This window comes from Aotus nancymaae, unplaced genomic scaffold (genome assembly GCF_030222135.1).
Source record: "Aotus nancymaae isolate 86718 unplaced genomic scaffold, 86718_ANA_hifiasm-v0.15.2.pri h1tg000003l, whole genome shotgun sequence".
Taxonomy (NCBI): domain Eukaryota; kingdom Metazoa; phylum Chordata; class Mammalia; order Primates; family Aotidae; genus Aotus; species Aotus nancymaae.
In genome coordinates, this window is record NW_026988414.1 from 66,902,803 (window position 1) to 66,925,168 (window position 22,366).

Sequence of the window (22,366 nt, forward strand, 5' to 3'; positions counted from 1 at the left end):
GGCGGGTGGATCACCAGGTCAAGAGATCGAGACCATCTTGGTCAACATGGTGAAACCCCGTCTCTACTAAAAATACAAAAAATTAGCTGGCCATGGTGGCGCATGCTGGTAATCCCAGCTACTCAGGAGGCTGAGGCAGGAGAATTGCCTGAACCTAGGAGGCAGAGGTTGCGGTGAGCCGAGATCGCGTCATTGCACTCCAGCCTGGGTAACAAGAGCGAAACTCCATCACAAAAAAAAAAAAAAAAGAAAAGTGTAACTAACCAGATTGTTATTTGGAAAATATTTCTGAACTAATGCAACATGGGATCTTGCCTAATGGTAATTTTTCTGTTATAATAACTACTTTTGGCCTTTTTATCAGGTGCTTATGTGAATCAAATCATAAAAAATTGGCTGGGCAGTTGGCTCACACCTGTAATCCTAGCACTTTGGGAGGCCAAGGCAGGCAGATCACTTGAGGCCAGGAGTTTGAGACCGGTCTGGTCAACATAGTGAAACCCTGTCTCTACTAAAAATGCAAAAATTAGCCGGCATGGTGGCACCCGCCTGTAATCCCAGCTTCCCGGGAGGCTGAGGCAGGAGAGTTGCTTGCAAGACTCTTTCTCAAAAAATAAAAATATTAAAATTAAGTAGAAGTGCAGTAAGGAAGTCTAGTGAAGCTATTTAGTACTTTGTGAGCCCGGAATAAAACATCGACTGAGCTGACATTTGGGTGGGTCTCCTAGTGTACAAAGTGATTTAAAGCAAATATGTTTCTGTACTTTAATTAACACTATTGTTATTTATTGAAAACTTACTCTGTGTCAGGCACTATGCAGTAAACACAATTGAATCCTCACAGTCATATTGTATAGATCCCATTTTTGTCCCCACTTTACAAAACTGAACCTCTGAGTGATTAAATAAAATAACATTAAGGATTCACACAGCAGGTAGGCAGTGGGGCCAGGATTCATTCTAACACCAGAACTTAATCTCAGGCTGCACTGTAAATTACTGAGTGTGACCTGCATACCTTCCATGAGTGATGCCTCCTGGAATTGCTCATCGTGCACAACTGAAGGCTTATCAGTGCACAGGACTGTCTTACTGCTGTATATTTCCAAGTATGGGGAGGGGGCAAGGAGATTAGTCCAACATGTTTCTAGTGGGAGGAGACACATATAAATTAATAACATACAGTCGTGCATGCCTTAATGATGGGGATAGCTTTTGAGAATTGCACTATTTGGCAATTTTGTTGTTATGCAACAAAAGTATCATAGATGTGTTTACACAAACCTAGATGATATAACTTACTACATATCTTAGGATAGCCTGTTGCTCGTAGGCTGCAGAACTGTACAGCATATTACAAAACTGAATACTGTAGGCAGTTGTAACACAATGCTAAGTGTTTATGTACCTAAGCACAGAAAAGGTACAGTAAAAAGTGTAAAAGATGAAAAATGGTACACCTGTAGGGGGCACTTATTATGAATGGAGCTTACAGGACTGGAAGTTGCTCCTTATGAGTCAGTGAGTGAGTGGTGAGCAAATGTAAGGTTTAGGACATCACTTTACATCACTGTAGACTTTATAAACACTGTACACATGAGCTATAATAAATTCAAAATATTTTTCTTTCTTCAGTTAATAGACCTTAGCTTACTATAACTTTTTTTTTTTTTTTTTTTTTTTTTTGAGACAGAGTCTCCCTCTATTGCCCAGGCTGGAGTGAGTTGTGTGATCTCGGCTCACAGCAACCTCCGCCTCCCAGATTCAGTGATTCTCCTGCCTCAGCCTCCCAAGTAGCCAGGATCACAGGTGTGTGCCACCTCACCCGGCTAATTTTTGTGTTTTTAGTAGAGATGGACTTTCGCCATGTTGGCCAGGCTGGTCTCAAACTCCTGACCTCAGGTGATCCTCCCCACTCAGCCTCCCAAAGTGTTGGGATTACAGGCCATTGTAATTACCGTGCCTGGCCACTGTAACTTTTTTATTTTATAAACTTTTTATTTTTTTTAACTTTTGACTCTTGTAATAACACTTAGCTAAAAACATAAACACATCGTACAGCTGTACAAAAATAATTTCTTTCTTTCATTCTATAGGCCATTTTCTATTTTTAACATTTTTTACTTTTATTTTCTACTTTTTAAACTTTGTTAAAAACTAAGACACAAACACACATTAGCCTAGGCCCACACAGGGCCAGGATCATCAGTATCACTGCCTTCCACCTCCACATCTTGTCCCACTGGAAGGTCTTCAGGGGCGGTAGCAAGCATGGAGCTGTTCTCTCCTATGGTAACAGTGCCTTCTTCTGGAATACCTCCTGAAGGACCTGCCTGAGGCTGTTTTACAGTTAACTTTTAAAATATATATAAGTAAAGGGACTACACTACAAAGTAATGATAAAAAGTGTAGTATAGTAAATACACAGAAACCAGTAACATGGCTGTCTATTATCAGGTATTATGTACTGTACGTAATTTTAAGACGTCCATCTTATATGTGGTTCATTGTTGACCAAAATGTTGTTATTTGGTGCTTGATTGTAATCATATGCAGGAGTATAGAGTTGGGAGTACAGAAAAGGGAGTTATCAGTTTTTACTCTAGGTCCCTCCTGGTTGTACATCTGATACTGTAAACTGGCATTGCTCCATTCTCAGTAAGTTTATAGCATGTTCAGGGTTCTATTTTTATTCATCATGGCTACATCTGGTTGAAATAAGGAGGAAACGGTGTTACTTTAGAAGAAGTAAAAGAGGCCCAGAAAGGTTAAATGCCTTTCTTAGAGACACAGTAAATCATTGGTATCAAAGCAATTATTTTGGGCCCCAACTGATAGTTAATTTCCTTGGTAGACTAGGTGCACATTTCTCTGAAATTGATCTAAGCCAAGAATCTTTTCCTCATCTAACTCATATCCTTTTCAAGCCTTTATATTTTTCAAGTTCACAAATCTTTTCCTGGTGCTTGACAAATAATGTGGTTATTGAAAGTAGATAAATTTTCTACTATATGGCCATTGTGGGATCTGGGGACCCTACAGTGGTACAAGCTGGCTTCCAGGGAATTGAGATAGTGATATGATAGCTCCCTGTGCAGGTCTCTGGGCAGCTTCTCTGCCTTGGGCCAAAGCTAGCAGCTCAGGGATCAGATGAAGCAGATTTCCTCTTCCTAGGATAGACTCAACCTGTGTCAGCTGAAGCAATATTTGCAGGGCAAGAAGTCTCCTAACATGCTGGAGATGCTAAAGGTCCAGGACTGTAGGCTGAATTGCTTGTGATGGTTCCCAGTGAGGAAGCAATGCAGAATGTGTGCACCTGCCTTCCTCCTCAGAGCTACCACTTGGCAGTTTTGACAAACATCATGGGGAGTGATCACTATTGATTCAGTTTTGTCCTGTGAACTACTCTAATTCACAGATAAGGCCAAGAGCAATTGTCAGTGCATCTCTGTATTGTGCAGTATTTAATAAGACATTATTTTCTCTAATCCCTAGTTACATGGTTCTTAAATTTTTTGGGGGGTGGGTGGTCAGGGACTGCTTTAAGAATTTGGGAAAAGCTGGGTGCAGTGGTATACGTCTGTATTCCCAGCTACTCTGGAAGCTAAGGCAGGAGGATTGCTTGAGCCCAGGAGTTGGAGGCTGTAGTGTGCTACAATTGTGCCTGTGAATAGAGTTGGCACTTCAGCCTGGGCAACATAGCAAGACCCCATCTCTTTTTTAAAAAAATTGGTGAAAGCACTCTCTCCAGAAAAAGGCACACACAAATTTTGAATATAATTCAAGGGGTTTATGACCCTCTCCACCAAAAGCTGATCTGTGAGCTGTGGATTTTAGTAAATAACCCTTGTTGTAGACTTTCCATAGTCATTTTGTTTGCTAGCTAAAGAAATACTGTAATTTTTAAATCTATAGATATTTCACAGGTAATATGTTTAATGTTCTTCTTCATTGATTAAGAGTAAACACAGTATACTTTAAATCAGCATGCATACCTGTTGTGTTCTAGGAAATTTTTATCAAAGCTTAAATTTTGAACAGCAGTTATCTAATATTTACTTTATCTTCTTTTTTAAAGCTTGGGAAAATGCGGCTGACAATTCCGTGTCGGGCCCTTACATGCTCTCACCTACAATGTTTTGACGCAACTCTTTACATTCAGATGAATGAGAAAAAACCAACCTGGGTTTGTCCTGTCTGTGATAAGAAGGCTCCATATGAACACCTTATTATTGATGGGTATGTCACTTTAAGTGTTTTTGGTACCTTGAAATGACCATATATTATCTGGGTTTGTTACACATCAGATTTGGAATGAAAATTCTAAGTTATGTATTTGTAGGATTTTTATGAGTCTGCAAACCAATATTTTCAAAGTAATTTATTTCAAATTAGTATTATGAATATTTTCTTTTCAACTTGATGTTCCCTTGTTTTGAAAATACATGCTTTACTGTTAGTGCCTCCTGGCATTCATCATTTAGAGCACCAGTGGTTTTAAGCAGGGTATGCTTACACCTTTTCCTTTTCCCATCATTCATTCATCCACCCATCCCTAGATACGTAGACCATATTGGAGAAAGAATGTATGGTAAAATTTGGGTTAACTCAGGCTCATCCAAAATTGGGCTTTTCAATAGCAGTTAGCCTGTTTCTGGAGATCAGATCAAGCTTCAGTCATGGTCTTCTTTTTCTTTTTTGTCTTCTCCACCTACAGCATCACAATAACAGATTATTGTTTTTAACACTCCTTTGTTTTATCTATCCTACCAGACATCTTGGAAGGCTTCTCCAAATTATCTCCTGTTCTGCAGCCTCCTTTCCCCCTGCCTTTTGCCACTAAACAAAAACAAATTGTGCAAAGGAGGACATCTACTTAATTTTGGGGGGTGGGGGGGTTGGGGGATAGGGGTAGACACAGGGTCTTGCCATTTTGCCCAGGCTGATCTCGAATTCCTGGGCTCAAGTGATCCTCCTGCCTTGGCCTTCTAGAGTGCTGAGATTACAGGTGTGAGCCACTGCACCCAGCCTCTACTTAATATTTCCTGTACTTTCTAGCAAAACACTTAAGGCAACTTACCTACAATATTTAAGAAAACGTAGGAGTCTGAAGGTGGTAATATCAGAAATTGAATATATTTAGCGATACAAGTATAACCTGGAACTTGAAAGATGTCAGACCAGTCATGAGAAAAAAATAAACATGTACCTTAAATGTTTTATGTTTAACTTTTCAGAAATGACAGTGATCACTTACTAGTAAATCAGAATTAAATAGTAATATTTTACCAACTGTATATGTTACATAGCTTTAGGTTCTCCCATTTCTTATTATAAAAGCCATATAACACACATACTCTTTTAAAGAAAAATTTGAAAACACAGGAAAGTAAAAAGCTGTTTTTGGTGTATAATTTTCTGATTTTTGTCTTTACATAATTGTGATTGTACACTATTAATAATTTTTTTTTTTTTTTGAGACGAAGTTTCGCTCTTGTTACCCAGGCTGGAGTGCAATGGCACGATCTCGGCTCACCGCAACCTCCGCCTCCTGGGTTCAGGCAATTCTCCTGCCTCAGCCTCCTGAGTAGCTGGGATTACAGGCAGGTGCCACCATGCCCAGCTAATTTTTTGTATTTTTAGTAGAGACAGGGTTTCACCATGTTGACCAGGATGGTCTCGATCTCTTGACCTCGTGATCCACCCACCTCGGCCTCCCAAAGTGCTGGGATTACAGGCTTGAGCCACCGTGCCCGGCCAATAATTTTTATCCTTTGGTTTCATTTAACATTATAACCTAAGAATTTGGCCATAATTATGCATTCTTTATACATGTTTTTAAATGTCACGATATTTTATCAAAGAGATTTAACCTTTGATTACATATTTGTACATGTATTGCTTCAGTTTATCAAATAAGACATGCTTATTGTAGGCAATTTAGAATATGCAAAAAAATCTAAAGAAGAAAAATGAATACCCATGAAGGTACCACCCAGAGATAACTACTATCTATATACTACTCACACAGAATTTTATTTTTGAAATGAAGCTTGCTTTTGTTGACCTTTTCTAGCTTTTTGTGAACATTTTCTCATGTTATTAAAAATCTTTGAAAATGTCATTTATCATGGTCACATGATATTTTCTTACATAAATGTGACATAAATTAGCTATATTTCTGTTTACCACTAGATTTTAAGAATAAATATAACTTAAGTTGTTCAACTTTTAATTTATTTTCTTTTAAAATACGATATTCTAAGGATGAATTGTTTTCTTACAGCTTGTTTATGGAAATCCTAAAGTACTGTACAGACTGTGATGAAATACAATTTAAGGAGGATGGCTCTTGGGCACCAATGAGATCGAAAAAGGAAGTACAGGAAGTTTCTGCCTCATACAATGGAGTCGACGGTGAGTAGTTCTTCACAAGGAAGGGGCTGTCTCCTTACTGCTGTTAAGGCTGGTTTTTCAATATTAAAGTCCATATATTTTTTTAAAAACACTGTACAGTTTGTGGAGAGCTTAATAATTCCTATTAACTTACTGATTAAATGTTCAGAAGTAATAGAACTCCTTTTAACTTCACTTTTTTGCCAGCTTTAAAGCTTTTTCTAAGATTTTAAAGTAATGTAATTTGTCATTTGTAAAGTCATACTTTTGAAAATATACCCTTTTAACATTTTTAACAGATTTGGTACAGAGTAGTAAACGTTCTTTTTTCATTTTTTTTTCCTGGCTTTTAGTATATTTTTGCTGGAAAGAGACTATGAGTTTTTAAAAATGCTATCATCATATTTCTTAAATATGTCAGATATTGTACAGATAATAATATACAGTCTGTGCTCTCAAATTACTTTTCCTCTGAAGTAGGCATAAGACACATTTTGATTGCTCTAATTCTGTAATTTATTATTTTGAAAAATAATTCACCATTATTAAATAATAGTTTTAAACTTAGTAGAACAGAGCCACTACTGGTTTTCTGCTCTGTGGTTCCAACAATATTATGAATCTAAACTGTAACAGATAAACTATAAGGGACACTGAGAAAAGAGAGATGTCATAGCTCTTCCTTGCCTTGTATTTTAATCATTCCCGTACAGGATGCTTGAGCTCCACATTGGAGCATCAGGTAGCTTCTCACCAACAGTCCTCAAATAAAAACAAGAAAGTAGAAGTGATTGACCTAACCATAGACAGTTCATCTGATGAAGAGGAAGAAGAGCCATCTGTCAAGAGGACCTGTCCTTCCCTGTCTCCCACATCACCACTAAATAATAAAGGGTAGGTGCTGACAGCTTTAAAAAAAAGTCATAGTGGAAATTAACTTGGCAAATAGGAATTAAAGACTTGCCAAATAAAAGAATTCTTGATTCTAAAACTTAACAATCAAAGAATAGTTTGAATTTTTCCCAGGTTTGTAATATTCTGGAGGGATTGGGCTAATGCACTAAAAGGGTACTTGGATATAGTGTTCATCATATCAAAAGATGATTCTGGTACAGTGGTTCTCAAATTGTGGTGTATGTACATCAGAATTACCTGAGAGCTTTTTTTTTTTTTTTTTTTTGAGACAGAGTCTTGCTTTGTTGCTAGGCTGGAGCACAGTGGCACAGTCTCAGCTCACTGCAACCTCCACCTCCTGGGTTCAAGTGATTCTTCCACTTCAGCCTCCCAAATAGCTGGGACTACAGGCATGTGCCAAACGCCTGGCTAATTTTTGTATTTTTAGTAGAGACGGGGTTTCACCATGTTGGCCAGGATGGTCTCGATCTCTTCACCTCGTGATCCACCCGCCTCGGCCTCCCAGAGTGCTCGGATTACAGGCGTGAGCCACCGTGCCCGGCCGAGAACTTATTAAAATGCACACATCACTCCCCCATGTCTGAATCAGGAGTAGGGACTAAGAAAATTTGTATTTCTTGGCCAGGCATGGTGTCTCACACCTGCAATTCTAGGGACTTTGGGAGGCTGAGGCAGGTAGATTGTCTGAGCTCAGGAGTTTGAGACCAGCCTAAATAACATGGTGAAATCTCGTCTCTAATAAAATACAAATATTAGCTGAGTGTCGTAGCATGCACCTGTAATCCCAGCTACTCTGGAGAGTGAGGCAGGAAAATCACTTGAACCCAGGAGGCAGAGGTTGCAGTGAGCCAAGATTACACCATTGTACTCCAGCCTGGGCAACAGAGCAAGACTCTGTCTCAAAAAAAAAAAAAAAAAAAAAAGGAAAGAAAATTTGTGTTTCTAGTACCTTCCTAGGTGATCCTGCTTCTGCTCACAGGATTTAGAACATTTGTTCAAACTTGAATGTATGCGGTAAAATTCACCCCAAGTTGAGTGTTGCAAGTAGAAAGCAGAGGGAAACCAATGATTTAAATGTGCCGCAGAATATAAATGAGACTGGCAGTGAAAGAGGTCAAAGATGACTTCTGTTGTAGTACACAATATTTCCCACTTTACAGACTTTTCTCCCATATTTTCCATTTGTCTTACATCAGTAACAGTGTGCCTAGGTTATGCTTCAGTTCATGAAACACTGTTCTCTGCTTTGTATAAAACACCCTCTGCTAAGCATGGATGATAATAAAATGAGTAAGTACAGTCTTAACCTTAAAGAGCTTAGCACTTTCTAGGGGATGGTAAAACAAGTAGCAAATCCAACTGTACTCTTAAAACAGGCTGTTAGTCTTGTAAAAATCAAATCTGGGATTTTCAGCAAAAAGATTTCTAATTGTGCTAAAGCACAATTGTAGCACACTAATTGTAAATCTAGAAATAGATGTGTCCCTTTTTAGGTATAAAGCAGGAGAATCATATGGCCTGTTGTAACTGAATAGAAGCTATTCAAAAACTCTTCCAGCAAGCAGTAGGGACTAAAGAAAGAATGTAAGAGAGAGAAGGAAAGTCCATAGATGGCATTGTTACAACACCAGATCAAGAGCAGGCATTTCTGTGCCTGGAGTCAAATCATTTTCAGATTTGATATTGTATGATGATATTAAAAGACTTCAGTCAGTTCAAGACTAGCCTGGGCAACATGGTAAAACCTTGTCTCTACCAGAAAATTAGCTGGGTGTGTTAGTGTGTGCCTGTTGTCCAGCTACTGGGAGGCTTAGATGGGAGGATCACTTGAGCCTGGGAGGTGGAGGTTGCAGTGAGCTGAGATCGTGCCACTGCACTCCAACCTGGGTGACAGAGTGAGACCCTGTCTCAAAAAAAAGACTTCAATCAAACGTATTTCACACATTGGTATTTTCATTCTATAGTAGTCTGTCTTGACATACAGACAGAAACAAAGACATTAAAAACAGTATCATCATTCCAAAGAAAGTTAATAATTTAAACACAAATCCTACTCTTATGAATGTGACCTCTGGTGAAAGCCTACCTTGATGGCTGTAACCCAGCAAGCCTGACCTTATTATTACACCAACATATTTTATGTCTGAGTAGGAGAAAAGGAAAAGTCAGATTACCTAAAGTTAGAACAAGTATCTATAGAATTTTGATTCCAAGATATTTTATAAATATCAAACCGTAGTATGGCCAAATGCACACTGTCATATGATTTTTTTTAAGTGCCATAATTGCAATGTTAAAATATATTTTATAAACCTCTGGATGTATAAATACTTTTGGGTAAAATGCCATCATTATATATGTTAGTTCTGTTTCTTAGATGATTAATAGTAGTCATATGTATTTATGTAAACTACACAATAGTATTGCTATATTTTTTCTTTAAAGAAAACTTTTGAGTGTATAGGAATCTAATATTTCTTCTTTGGATATTTACTTTGCTCTTTCCCAAAAAATATTTGGAGAAAATAAATGATGTTTATTATGTTTGGGAAATTACATTAGATGCATTAACTACTTCCCGAATTTCCCAATGGCTAATTAAACCCAGATACAGTATTTGCAAATGCCAGACATTTCTCTATTTGCAGATAAAAACAAGGAACTTGAAAGTTTACATCCTTAGAAGGAGAATAACACCATAGTCAACACTGGTAGCCATTTTATAATAATTAGAAACCTAAGTCCAGCATATTGTGTTTGTTATTGTGCAGTGTAAAGGTTGAAATGCATTTCAAAACATTATCACAAATTGAAAGAAAAGCACGCAGGCAGGAATTGGAGGCAAACACTAAATGTAAAACATTTTGTTGTCTTTAGCCACAGAGTGCTTAATGTTCATGCAGAAATTTTCTATGCTGTTTATGTTTTCAAAGACTGGCATTCCTTTGTTCTCTCTCATAATCCCTTAGACGTTGTGAGAGGACTCAGCTAATGGTAAATGCTACTTTTCCTAGATATAAGAGGTTTAACAAAGTTTCCACTAGATGAAACTTTTTATGAGCCAGACCAGAGTATGTTTTATGCTTAATATCCCATTCATTAAAATGTGGTAGATGGTAGTGACTGGAACTCTATTCCTGGAAATCCAACCTTGGCATCTTTTGAAATATTCTGTACACTGAAATTGCATCCCCATGCCCCAAGTACTTTACATGAAGCTTTAAAAGCAAAAGACAGCCTCTTTATTGCCTCCTTTCTCTTTATTTTCTATAACACATATACCTTCAGCCTCTTGTATTGTTGGGGTAACATAAAACCCTAATGTTTCCTTCCAAGAGGGCTACTGTAATTCTTTTTCTTTTCAAAGTTAGTTTTGTTTTTGTTTTGTTTTAAGACAGGCTCTTGCTCTGTCGCCCAGGCTCGAGCACAGTCGTGCAGTCATGGTTCCTGCAGCCTTGACCTTCCTGGGCTCAAGCAATCCTCTCATCTATCTCCCAAATATCTGGGACTAGAGATATGTACCACCAGGTCTGGCTACGTTTTTAAATTTTTCTTAGAGAGCCTGTGTTGCCCAGGCTGGTCTCAAACTTCTGGGCTCAAACCATCCTTCTGCCTCAGCCTCCCAAAGTACGGGAATTACAGGAATGAGCCACCGTGCCTGGCCGCAAAATTACTTTTTGTTGTTTTCTTTCTTGTTCTTTTTGCTTTCCCCTTAACTTTAGTAAATTTTTTTTTTAAAAAAGCTACTCAGCTATTTAAGCTTTTCACTGTTTTTTTTGAGTCCTAATTCTTGTTTTATTTTTTCTTTTTCCAGTTATACTATTCTCCCTTTAAAAACTCTCTACCACCTATTCACTTTGGAGTATTTCTTCTTGTTTCACTACATTCATTTAGATTCAGCAAGGCTTTTATGAAAATGTACTGGTAACTGTACTGGGCATTGGTTATACTAAACAATATCTAGTTTTTGTTCTCCTAAAACTTAGAATCTGAGGGGCCAGGTGGTAACTCCTAACCACTCAGATTGCTTCATTCCCTCTGTCTTATTATATGTATTTTCTTTGCTAGGGCATACCTCTATGTATTAGCCAGTACTCCAGTGTTGTTCTAAAAGAGTTTACAAATTTCATTTGCTATAGGTATCTTTCACTCATACTCTGTTGAGTGGCTCACCCGTACCTTTCCCTTGCATTCTGAAAGCATAAGTGATGATGATATTCCAAAGGCAGTGTGGGGTTTGTGAATGTTGGATAGCATCGCATCTGTCTATTCTTCCTATGGCCTCTGTTAAATGCTATTAACGTATACAGATTATTTTCACATAATGGTGTATAATCTAAATTATACATTGCTTTGCTTGTTTTTTGTTCTTATTTCTAGCACAAAACCTAGGGTTCGTTGTGAGATGCAAACTCCTTTTTTTGTTAAACTTGAAAGTTTAACTGACTGATGAAAACTATGCAAATCTTTCCTTCTTCTAGCATTTTAAGTCTTCCACATCAAGCATCTCCAGTATCCCGCACCCCGAGCCTTCCTGCTGTAGACACAAGCTACATTAATACCTCCCTCATCCAAGACTATAGGCATCCTTTCCACATGACACCCATGCCTTATGACTTACAAGGTGAGTCACTGGTTCTTCTGGATTGTCACATAGCATAATGAATGCCTTTGATATAGTTCTCTCCTCAGTGAATCTAAGGAAGTACTGGAAGATTGAACCAACAGGGCCTTTGACCCAGGGAACTGAGAGAAATAATATACTGTGGTTATAAATACTGACCCAGTTCCTCGACTGTACTGTCATCAATAGCCAGTATTTTACTCCCAGTGGTAAAACTAGTGCAGTAATCTTTAGATTTTGTGAGTTCCTAAGTACTCTGCAAGTTGGTTTTGAATGACTGCTAGCATGTGGCTTTGAATTTTGGTATTTATGAACTTTTTTTTTTTTTTGGGAGACGGAGTCTCACTCTGTCACCTGGGCTGGAGTGCTGGAATGTGGTGGCACGATCTCAGCTCACTGCAATCTCTGCCTCCTGTGTTCAAGTGATTCTCCTGCCTCAGCCTCCCCAAGTGGCTGGGATTACAGGCATCTACCATCACACCTGGCTAATTTTTTGTATTTTTAGTAGAGATGGTGGGGGTTTTACTATGTTGGCCAGGCTGGTCTTGAACTCCCAACCTTAGGTAATCCATCTGCTTCGGCCTCCCAAAGTGCTGGGATTACAGGTGTGAGCCACTGCGCCCGGCACTATGAACATTATTTATTGTTCTCTGATTTTAGTTGTAATACAACAGGCATTGTGGGTAACTATGTTGTATTATGTTTTTGACAATGCTGAATTGAGACATTTGAAAGTTTTAGTTTTTATGCTAATGAATTTTATCTTTAAAAAAAATTTTTTTTTAATTTGTGGGTATATACTAGGTATATATAATTGATCTGATCCTTCTTTTTAAAAGCAGGTTGAAACGTCATACTCATTTGTATATTTTGAGTTCGTAATATTCATTTTATAAAAAGAATGATTTTCGTATATCTTTGTAGCATAATAATTTGTATATTAGTCATATAATCTAAGAACTTTTTCATATTAAAAAACCATATATGCTCACTAGAAAATTCAACACAGAAACATAAGGTGAAAGTTTCCCTCTGTCTGTCCCCCAGCCCCACTCCCCAGAAGTTGCGACTACTTTTTTTTTTTTTTTTTTTTTTTTTTTTTTTTTTTTTTGGAGAAGGAGTTTCAGTCTTGCCCAGGCTGGAGTGCAATGGTGCAATCTCATCTCACTGCAACCTTCGCCTCCTGGGTTCAAGTGATTCTCCTGCCTCAGCCTCCCGAGTAGCTGGGATTATAGGCATGCGCCATCACGCCCAGCTAATTATGTATTTTTAGTAGAGATGGGGTTTCTCCATGTTGTTGGTCAGGCTGTTCTCGAACTCCTGACCTCAGGTAATTCACCCACCTCCGTCTCCCAAAGTTCTGGGATTACAGGTGCAAGCCATCGCGCACCGTGCCTGGCCAGTTATAGCTACGCTTAACAGTTGGTTAGATACCTTTCTATTACCTTTTTTCTACATGTATGAAACACACTGTCACTATCAGGAACCATGGTGCTATGCATTTTGTAGGCCCTCATGTTGTAATCTGTTAAAATGTGTACAGTAGGTAGATGCCCAGAGTATCTGGTGTTGTAATATATTTACCTCTGCTTGTTTTACTTTTCCCCAAGTTTAGATATCATAACGAAGCATTTAATACATGCTCGTTTACTTGCTTTTCATTGCATTACACATTGGGTGATCTAGACAAGAATGTGAATAGGAAGGGGCCTGCTTGCAGTGAATCCCAAGCAGCCAGGCATCAGGGCTGTTGCTTGTTATGTAATAGCCAGTTTTCAGGCACACAAATACCTCTGCAGAGTCTGTCAGTTGAACCTGATAGCAAATGAGCAAATTTAAGAAAGAGAAAAATCTGTGCTACGACTTACTTAACCTAACTCTCAACTTCCTCGTCTGCAAAATGAGAGCAAAAATAATTACATATCTCATGAAGTGCTTGTGAGAGTAATTTAGAGTATATTGAAAGTTTCCTTAAGAGGCGTCGACGAGAGCATTTGTTAAAAGTACTATGCCAGTTTAAAGATCCAGTGTTAGATCTGACAGAGGAGTAGTGGCCCCAGTACCCGAAATGGAGTCACGGAGAAGACAAATCATTGCCAAAACTTAGTTTTCAGCTTTAGTAATGTAGAAGTGGGAGAGACATAAAATGTTTAGCTCAACTCTTTGTATTTAAATAAAATTCTGAGTGACATAGCATTTAAGACTTGTATTTGTTTTTGAAGTATTGGGGCATTTGGAAGAATTTTTTCCTTTATTTTTTTTTTAAATAAAATATTTTTTTCTTCCACAGGGTTAGATTTTTTCCCTTTCTTATCAGGAGACAATCAGGTATGTTATGAAAAACTTACTTTAATTGTACATTAAAAATACAGTCATGCGCCGCATAATGACATTTTTTTGGTCGATGACAGCCCATATATGCGTTCCATAAGATTACAGTGGAGCTGAAAAATTCCCCCATCAATTAATTATAGCCACGGTAACATCACAGCACAAGGCATTACTCACATGTTCTTGGTGATGCTGGCGTGAACAAACCTACTTTGCTGCCAGTCATGTAAAATGATGGCACATAGAATTAGGTACAATGTAACGATAATCAACAACTGTGTTACTGGTTTAGGCAATTATTATATTTTTTGTTGTTATTTTAGAGTGTACTTCTACTTACTTTTTTTAAGTTAGCTGTAAAACAGTATGCCATGTTATGCCAGGACAGCCTCATACATCCCCATGTTTGCCACATCTCTTGGTCGCATCATTTTTCTCTTGTTCTTGATTTAATCTTGTCTTGTTTTGTTCATCATGGCCCCTAAGCATACAAAATCCACAGCTAATGTTCCCAGTAAGAGGCCACATCGAGTGATTGACATGGAAATAAAATTAAAAGTGATTAAGGATTATGAAGGTAGAAAATCAGTGATGATTATTGTTCACCAATCAGACAGTCCCATTCTACCATAGCTACAATCTTAATGAACAAGAACAAAGTGACAGAAGCTGTTAAAGGATCTGCTTCATTGAAGGCAACAAGACTAACAAAAATTCGAGAAGGGCCTGTATCAGATATGGAGAAACTTGTAGTGACCTGGATTGAAGACCAGACACAGAAACATGTCCCTCTCAGCACCATAGTGATCATGGCCAAAGTAAAATACTTGTTTACAATTTTGAAAGAAAAGCCTGGACCCAACTACAATGTTAAATTTACTGCTAGCTCTGGATGGTTTAAACGATTGAAGAATCATTATTCATTATGTAATATCAGAGTGAGTGGAGAGTCTGCAAGTGCAGATGTGAAGACAGCTGAAGAATTTTTAGAAACTCTAGATAAGCTGATGATGGAGGAACATTACTTGCCAGACAAATCTTCAATATGGATGAAACCTCCCTGTTGTGGAAATGAATGCCTGAAAGGACTTTCATCTGTAAAGAAGCCAAGTCAATGCTAGGTTTCAAGGCTTTTAAGGACTAGATAACAGTCTCTCTTGGGGCAATGTTGCAGGCTACAAATTGAAACTGTTTGTGATCTGGCACAGTGAGAACCCCAGAGCCTTCGAGCATATCAGTAAGCACATACTGCCCGAGTACTGCAGGAGCAATAACAAGTCATGGATGACCCAGCTCTTCTAGGATGTCGTTTTGGAGAAGCACTGTTTGGAGGGTAACATAGTTTTCAAGATTATGCTTATTGTTGATAATGCTCCCACACATCCTCATTTGATTGATGATCATCCCAATATCAAACTGTTGTGTCTCCTTTCAGATACCACCTCTTTGATCCAACCAATGAATCAAGGCATTGTAGCAGCTTTTAAGGCCTATTAAAAGATCCTGAGGAGGATCTTTGGCCAGACTACTGCTGCAACTGAAAAAAACACTGAGAAGACACCGATGCAGTTCTGGAAGGATTACAACAGCTGTGACTGCATCAGGAAAGGTCCTTGCTATGATGTCACCAAGGAGTATATGAATGACATCTAGAAGGCACTGAAGAAGTTTGTTCATGACTTCAAAGGATCTACTAGGGATAAAGAGGTTGCAGAAATCAACAAGGCTGTGGCTGAGATGGCAAACACCTTTAATCTAGACGTTGATGAGGATGACATTGAGACGCTCCTAGAGGTGGTTCCCGAGGAATTGACTAATGAGAAGCTGTTGGAACTGTAACAGGAACACATAGCTAAAGAAGGCGCAAGAGAAAAGGAAACTGCAGGAGACAAAAAAGAACCTCCAGGAAAATTCACAGTGAAGGCCTTAGCAGAAGCTTTTGCAGACCTCAACAAGCTTCTTAAAAAATTTAAAAACATGGGCCCCAGCACTGAAAGGTTTTCATTAATAGAGAAGAATGTTTGTGGTGCATTATCTACTTCCAAGCAAATCTGTGATATAAAAAAGAAACCAAGCAAAACACCATGGACATATTTCTGAAAAGAGTGACACCTCCTTAAGAAGAGCCACAGGCAGGTCCTTTAGTGGGTATTCCAGAAGATTGTTGTCATAGCACACGAAGCTCCATGTGTGTTACTGCCCTTGAAGACCAGGTCGTGGGACAAGCTGTGCAGGTGGAAGACAGTGATATCGATGACCCCGACCTCCCCTCTGGAGGCCTAGGCTGATGTGTTCTGTGTGTCTTCGGTTTTAACAAAAAAGTTAAAAAGCAAAAAAATACTTGGAAATATTAAAAATAGGGGAAAAAAAGTAGAATAAGGATATAAAGAAGGAAATGTTTTTGTATAGCTATACAATGTATTTGTGTTTTAAATTGTTGTTATAAGAGTCAGTTTTAAAAAATTAAAAAGTTTATAAAGTAAAATTAGTTAGCTAATCTTCATTTATTATTGAAGAAAGAAAAATATTTTTAACACATTTAGTGTAGCCACAGTGTAGTGTTTATGGAGGCTGCAGTAGTGTATAGTAATGTCCTAGGCCTTCACATTCACTTATCACTCACTCACTGGCTCACCCAGAGCAACTTCCAGTACTGCAGGCTCCATTCATGGTAAGTGCCCTGTACAGGTGTATCATTTAATCTCTTATACCATATTTTTACTTACCTTTTCTATGTTTAGCTACACACATACTTGGCGTTGCGTTAGTTGCCTACGGCATTCAGCACAGTAACATGCTGTACAGGTTTGTAGCCTGGGAGCAATAGGCCAGACCACAGAGCCTAGGTGTGTAGTAGGCTATACCACCTAAGTTCGTGTGAGCATGCTCTATGATGCTTGCACAACCACAAAATTGCCTAACGACGCATTTCTCGAAGCACATCCCTGTCGTTAAGCGACGCATGACTGTATTTAAAAGTATAATACATAGCCAAGAGAAAGAATAAATTTCCTTGGAAAATTTAGAGTAATCATACCCATTATTGTTACGGCTTTAAAATTTAAATAAAAATTCCTAGTTTCAGTGGTGCCTGAGTATATAGTAAGAACAGTGTTGGTTTCCAGTACTGTTTTATAAAGAAACAGGGCAGTGAGTCATACTGACTGATAGATTTCTTGGCTAAGTAGCTCCGTACTAACATGAGGGTGGACCGTCTGCTCCTCCTGCTGCTTCTGAGCATATGCTTCTTGGGAAATAGAATTGATAATTGCTTGCAATACCAATTTAAACAAAAAAAACATAAAATTTTTATTTTGTTTTTCTTCCAGTTTCAGATACCAAAATGTCTTTTCAAGATGAATGCTCTAGTCCTATAAGGCCATTTGATTTTGTAAAATGTCTTACTAAATACTTCAGAAACACTAGATACTCGATATCCTAAATTTCAGGCTTTGTTCTGCCGAGGAGAAAATGTATTAATTTAGAAGTAGAATTAACGTTTTTGTGTCTCTTGTTTCCGCCCCCAGCATTACAACACCTCCTTGCTTGCCGCTGCAGCAGCAGCAGTTTCAGATGATCAAGACCTCCTGCACTCATCTCGGTTTTTTCCGTATACCTCCTCACAGATGTTTCTTGATCAGTTAAGTGCAGGAGGCAGTACTTCTCTGCCAACCACCAATGGAAGCAGTAGTGGCAGTAACAGCAGCCTGGTTTCCTCCAACAGCCTAAGGGAGAGCCATAGCCACACTGTCACAAACAGGAGCAGCACGGACACAGCATCCATTTTTGGCATCATACCAGACATTATTTCATTGGACTAATTCCCAGGCCCTGCTGCTCCCTTCCCCACCCCAGATCAAATGAACTTGGCAGAAAGAAGAGAACTTTGTGCTCTGTTTTACCTTACTCTGTTTAGAAAAGTATACAAGCGTGTTTTTTTCCTTTTTTTAGGGGAAAAATTAAAAGAAATGTACAGAGAACAAAACTATATTTTCAGTTTTACTTTTGTATATAAATCTAAGACTGCCTGTGTGATAAAACACTTGTTTAAAAAAAAAAAAAAAAAAGGAAAGAAAAGAAAAAATAAGCCACCTTTACCACAAACCACCTTCAGTTCATTTTTTTCTGGATTCTGAAGATTTTTCATCATTTGTCTTATGGTTTGGGTTTTATTTTACTTCAATGGCATTATTTTATTTGCAATAACAGAAAAGGAATTGCATGTATGAAGTTTTAAATTGTGGGCTTTTCTTTGTTGTGGGGAGGGGGTCGGGGGGTAGTTTGATTTCCATTTTCTGAAAACAACAGACTTGGATTCTGTTTGTGTGTGTGTGTGCAGATTTTATGCAGCCTTAAGTTATAAAGCTCATCTGTCCCACTGCATTCCCTATGTATTTTCAGGACATGGCTTGTGGGTATGTGTGTTCATTGTGTACGTCTGTATGTATTTTTCTGTCATCACTGTTCCCTCTCCTCCCGAGTGTGCATTCAGTTAATATAATCAGTTGCTTGCTTCTTTCAAAGTGCTTTGAAGGTCTTGAACTCACGTGTGAGCATCTTTATCAACTATCCCAATTGCATGTTCTCCATCACATATTCTCTCTTATTTGCTCTGTTTTAAATATCTCTAAAACCCCCTGAGAATATGTTTTAGAGATATTGGAGTAAAGCTGTCTGGGTAAGGAGTAGGCTTAGCCGACCTATGAATAATACACTTTAGTCTAGTTCTTTATTCTAAATCTGGATTGCCAGTATTGTGTATTTAAACCAAGTCTGTGAATACCTGCTTTTATTGGCTACAGAGTAACAAGTTTTCATGTAAGATCTTCATACCAAAGTAGGAAGTAAAAATAGCTTAGAAAGCCCTGTCAGGTGTTTTGTGCAGCTGACAGAGGTAAGGTTACATCACCTCAAAAAGAAAGATACACCGTCAGTTATCCTAAAAATAAATTGTTTGGAAAGTACAATGCACCACACTTGTCAATTTGTAGAAGTCTACTATTTGATAAACAGTCAGAATTCAAGATGTGTTTGACCCTTAGTCATTTTTACTCTCTGGTTCTGAGTATGCCTATTTTATTAGCCTATCTACCTTGTTTATCATTTTCTTCACCTTTTAACAAGTATGACATAGGAAAGTCAATTTTTTAGAATTCATGAATCAGTCTAATCTCTTATTCATCATGGAATATGTAAATATATTGAAAACTGTTTTTCAGGAGAGAAATATGGGTTGAGGGGAAGGAAAAGTGGTCCTACTTATGTTCCAAAATCCTCATCAGAGAACGTTTGATGTTCTCAGGTATGGAAAATATTTTTTAGTTGGTTAAGAACGCAGGTTTAACAGAAAAGATAAAGAAAGGGCATAATGATTGCCAGTTTTCCAGATTGGATTTTCTTCTCCCAACTGTTAATGTTCTCAGAGCTGATGAAGGACGACCTCTGTGTATAGACTTGTAGTTTTAAACCTTGCATTGGTAACAAAATGATCGACTTTAATCCAGGTAGAATTCAAGATGGCTATACTTCAGTTGTATGATAAAATTAATGGTTCACATGACTGTGTGGCATCTAAAAATGTTTTTATAGCATCTCTCTGCCACTAAATTGTTGACTTGAATTTTGAAAAAAAAAGTTGGTGTTGATATGTATATGTGTGTGTGTATATATGTATTTATAAACAAGTGTGTGTGAGTAACAAGTGAGTTTCATAGTCTTCCCCTACGCATGTGTATTCCACACACAAATGACTGAGTTATAGTCATAAAACAATTTGCAGTAAAAAAACAAAAACAAAACGGATTGTCGGTTAACCAGGAAACAGTTAACGTTTTTTAATGAATCTGGTGTTACAGTGACCAAATGTCATATTAATTTAGGCTGATTTCTAATAGTACCATAATTTCTGTCTAAATTTGGATGGGGTAGAAATTGCTAAAATTGTGGGGCGTTTTTTTCTGGTTTTCATTGCACTAGGAAACATTTTTACTAATTCAGCTGCCTTAGGTAAAGTGAATAGTTTTCTTCCTGTTTTTTAATCTGTCATCGTTAGTAAACTCAAAATTCCGATCAATAACTTTGTGTATGATGCTGAATTACGAACTGTTTGAATGATCCAGTTGAAAATATATCCCTCTACTTTCTTCAGCCCAGTTGTAGAGAGGGTTAATTTCTCTCAGTGTCCCACATTATACCAGCCTAAGAGAAGAACAGGTAATAGGGAGAAATAAACATCTCTTCAGTGGTTTTGGTCATGTCTCCACAGGAGAAGGTAACCATTCAGTTGTCTTAATTTTAGTTCATTCCACCCTGTGAGGAGTTTGTTTCCATCAGTTGTTGACTTTCCAGAATGTTGCATTAAGTAATAGTTGTCACTCTGTTGGTCTCATGGTCAATATCAATCACACTTTCATGATCTCTACTACTTATTAGTAGAGTCATGCACTATGTCTTTAACTCCTAACTTTAAAGAAAAGCACATAGTCACTTCGTCTCTTTTTTCCTTAACCCACCCTCACTCCCCAACCCATGCCAACATTGACATGCTATCTGTGGACAAATAGCAGTTCTCAGAATCTAGTCAAGTTGCCATCATCCCCCTTGCCTTGGCCGTTCATAGTAGGTATGCATATGTTTGTTTTTGTATAGTACTCTCTGTGTGTATATATTATGTATATATATACATCTGTATGCACACATCTTTGATAAAATAGCTGTTTGACTAGCAAGGTTAAAGTGGCTTTTAATTACTTCGTGGGCATTATTGGATACATCTTTTTAAAAAAATCCGAACCAGAACCATGCCATACTTGGTTAATTTATTTTGAGCATTAAAATTGCTTTACTAATTATTTAGACATTATCACAATTCTGTATCTTTACTGACTTAGGAAAGACTCACGTAAGCTCTGAAAAATCTGATTGATTGGCAGATTTTCCTTTGAGTCAAGTGTCTGAAATGGAATGAAAATATATCCTAACTCTAATATGGAAAGAGCATTGTTTTTAAAACAATTTCGATTTTAAATACATAAGACTTTCAAGATCTTCAGGACTTTTTAAAGCACATTTGAAATTATTTTAGTAAGAATTTTGTTTTATCAGTATATGTTGAATTCTGTTTTCTAATTAAACACAGCTTAGGTTTCAGAAAGAGGGAGGGAAAATAGCTGGTGGTCCCAGAGAGTGCTGCTGTTAATTGTTTAACAAAGGGGAAAATGTATATAACAGATAAAGTTACCATAAATTCCATGAACTTAAATCTGTGATTCATTGCCTTAAAACTTTCTCTCTTAGAATTTCCATACCGCATGCCAAACCAGTAAAATGGCTTTTAAAAATGTATAGTAGACAATGTCAGTTTGTATAAAAGTACCAAGTGAAAATATTTATTACATGCATTGGAAAAAAATTGTTTACCTATTGAATGTTACCTGTTTATGTAGAGCTCTTTAGATGTAATAAAAGAAAAGCCTTCAGTTAATTTGTCGTCTGTAATAACACTGCTGGGTATTCAAAGGGACAATCCTGAGACAGGTGATAATGGTTTGTCCTTCCAAAGCACCTTTCATCCAGAGATTTCAAAGCATGACAAGTAACTTAATTTTCTTGCAGCATGCTTTGAGGTAAGTAATGAATATATAACCATCATTTCCATTTCTTGTTAAAATATGGCTAGCTCTGTACTAAATCACAGCATCTGTTTAGTATAAATCTGTTTAGTATCTGCAGTTTGAATGCTAAGAGCACTGTGGCCTTTTTGTAAACAACACTAGGTGCTAGAGAAACCAACTGGAATTTCAGGAATGAGCTTGAAACCAGGACAGGAGTAGTGGAAAAACCTTTTCCTCAGGTAAGGTTTGAATCAGAACACTTCACAGGATCTTCAACTCTGGACCACTGAATCCCCTTAATTAGGAGCACGGAGTCAGTGAAGAGAAGCCCCAGGTTCTAATGGCCATTCCACAGCAGCTGTGTGCTTTTGGCAAGCTATACTTCAGATTCCTGTTAGGCAAATAAGATTCATAAAACCTGCTTTAAAACTATACTGGGACCATTCAATGATTAAATATAGACATAAACTTTTGACGGGATGTACCC

The 22,366-nt window shown here is 37.8% G+C and overlaps 1 protein-coding gene across 1 annotated transcript in view; it reads left to right on the forward strand.

Moving 5' to 3' along the window:
- The window catches only part of PIAS1 (protein inhibitor of activated STAT 1), a 138,340-nt gene extending 116,591 nt beyond the window's left edge, over positions 1-21,749 (forward strand). The window contains exons 9-14 of the mRNA XM_012451363.2: positions 4,079-4,239; positions 6,287-6,417; positions 7,110-7,290; positions 11,793-11,935; positions 14,226-14,263; positions 17,794-21,749. Of these exons, the coding sequence (XP_012306786.2) occupies positions 4,079-4,239; positions 6,287-6,417; positions 7,110-7,290; positions 11,793-11,935; positions 14,226-14,263; positions 17,794-18,087 (948 nt within the window). The 3' untranslated portion in view covers positions 18,088-21,749. The remainder of the gene's footprint in view (positions 1-4,078; positions 4,240-6,286; positions 6,418-7,109; positions 7,291-11,792; positions 11,936-14,225; positions 14,264-17,793) is intronic.
- Positions 21,750-22,366: the final 617 nt, after the last annotated feature.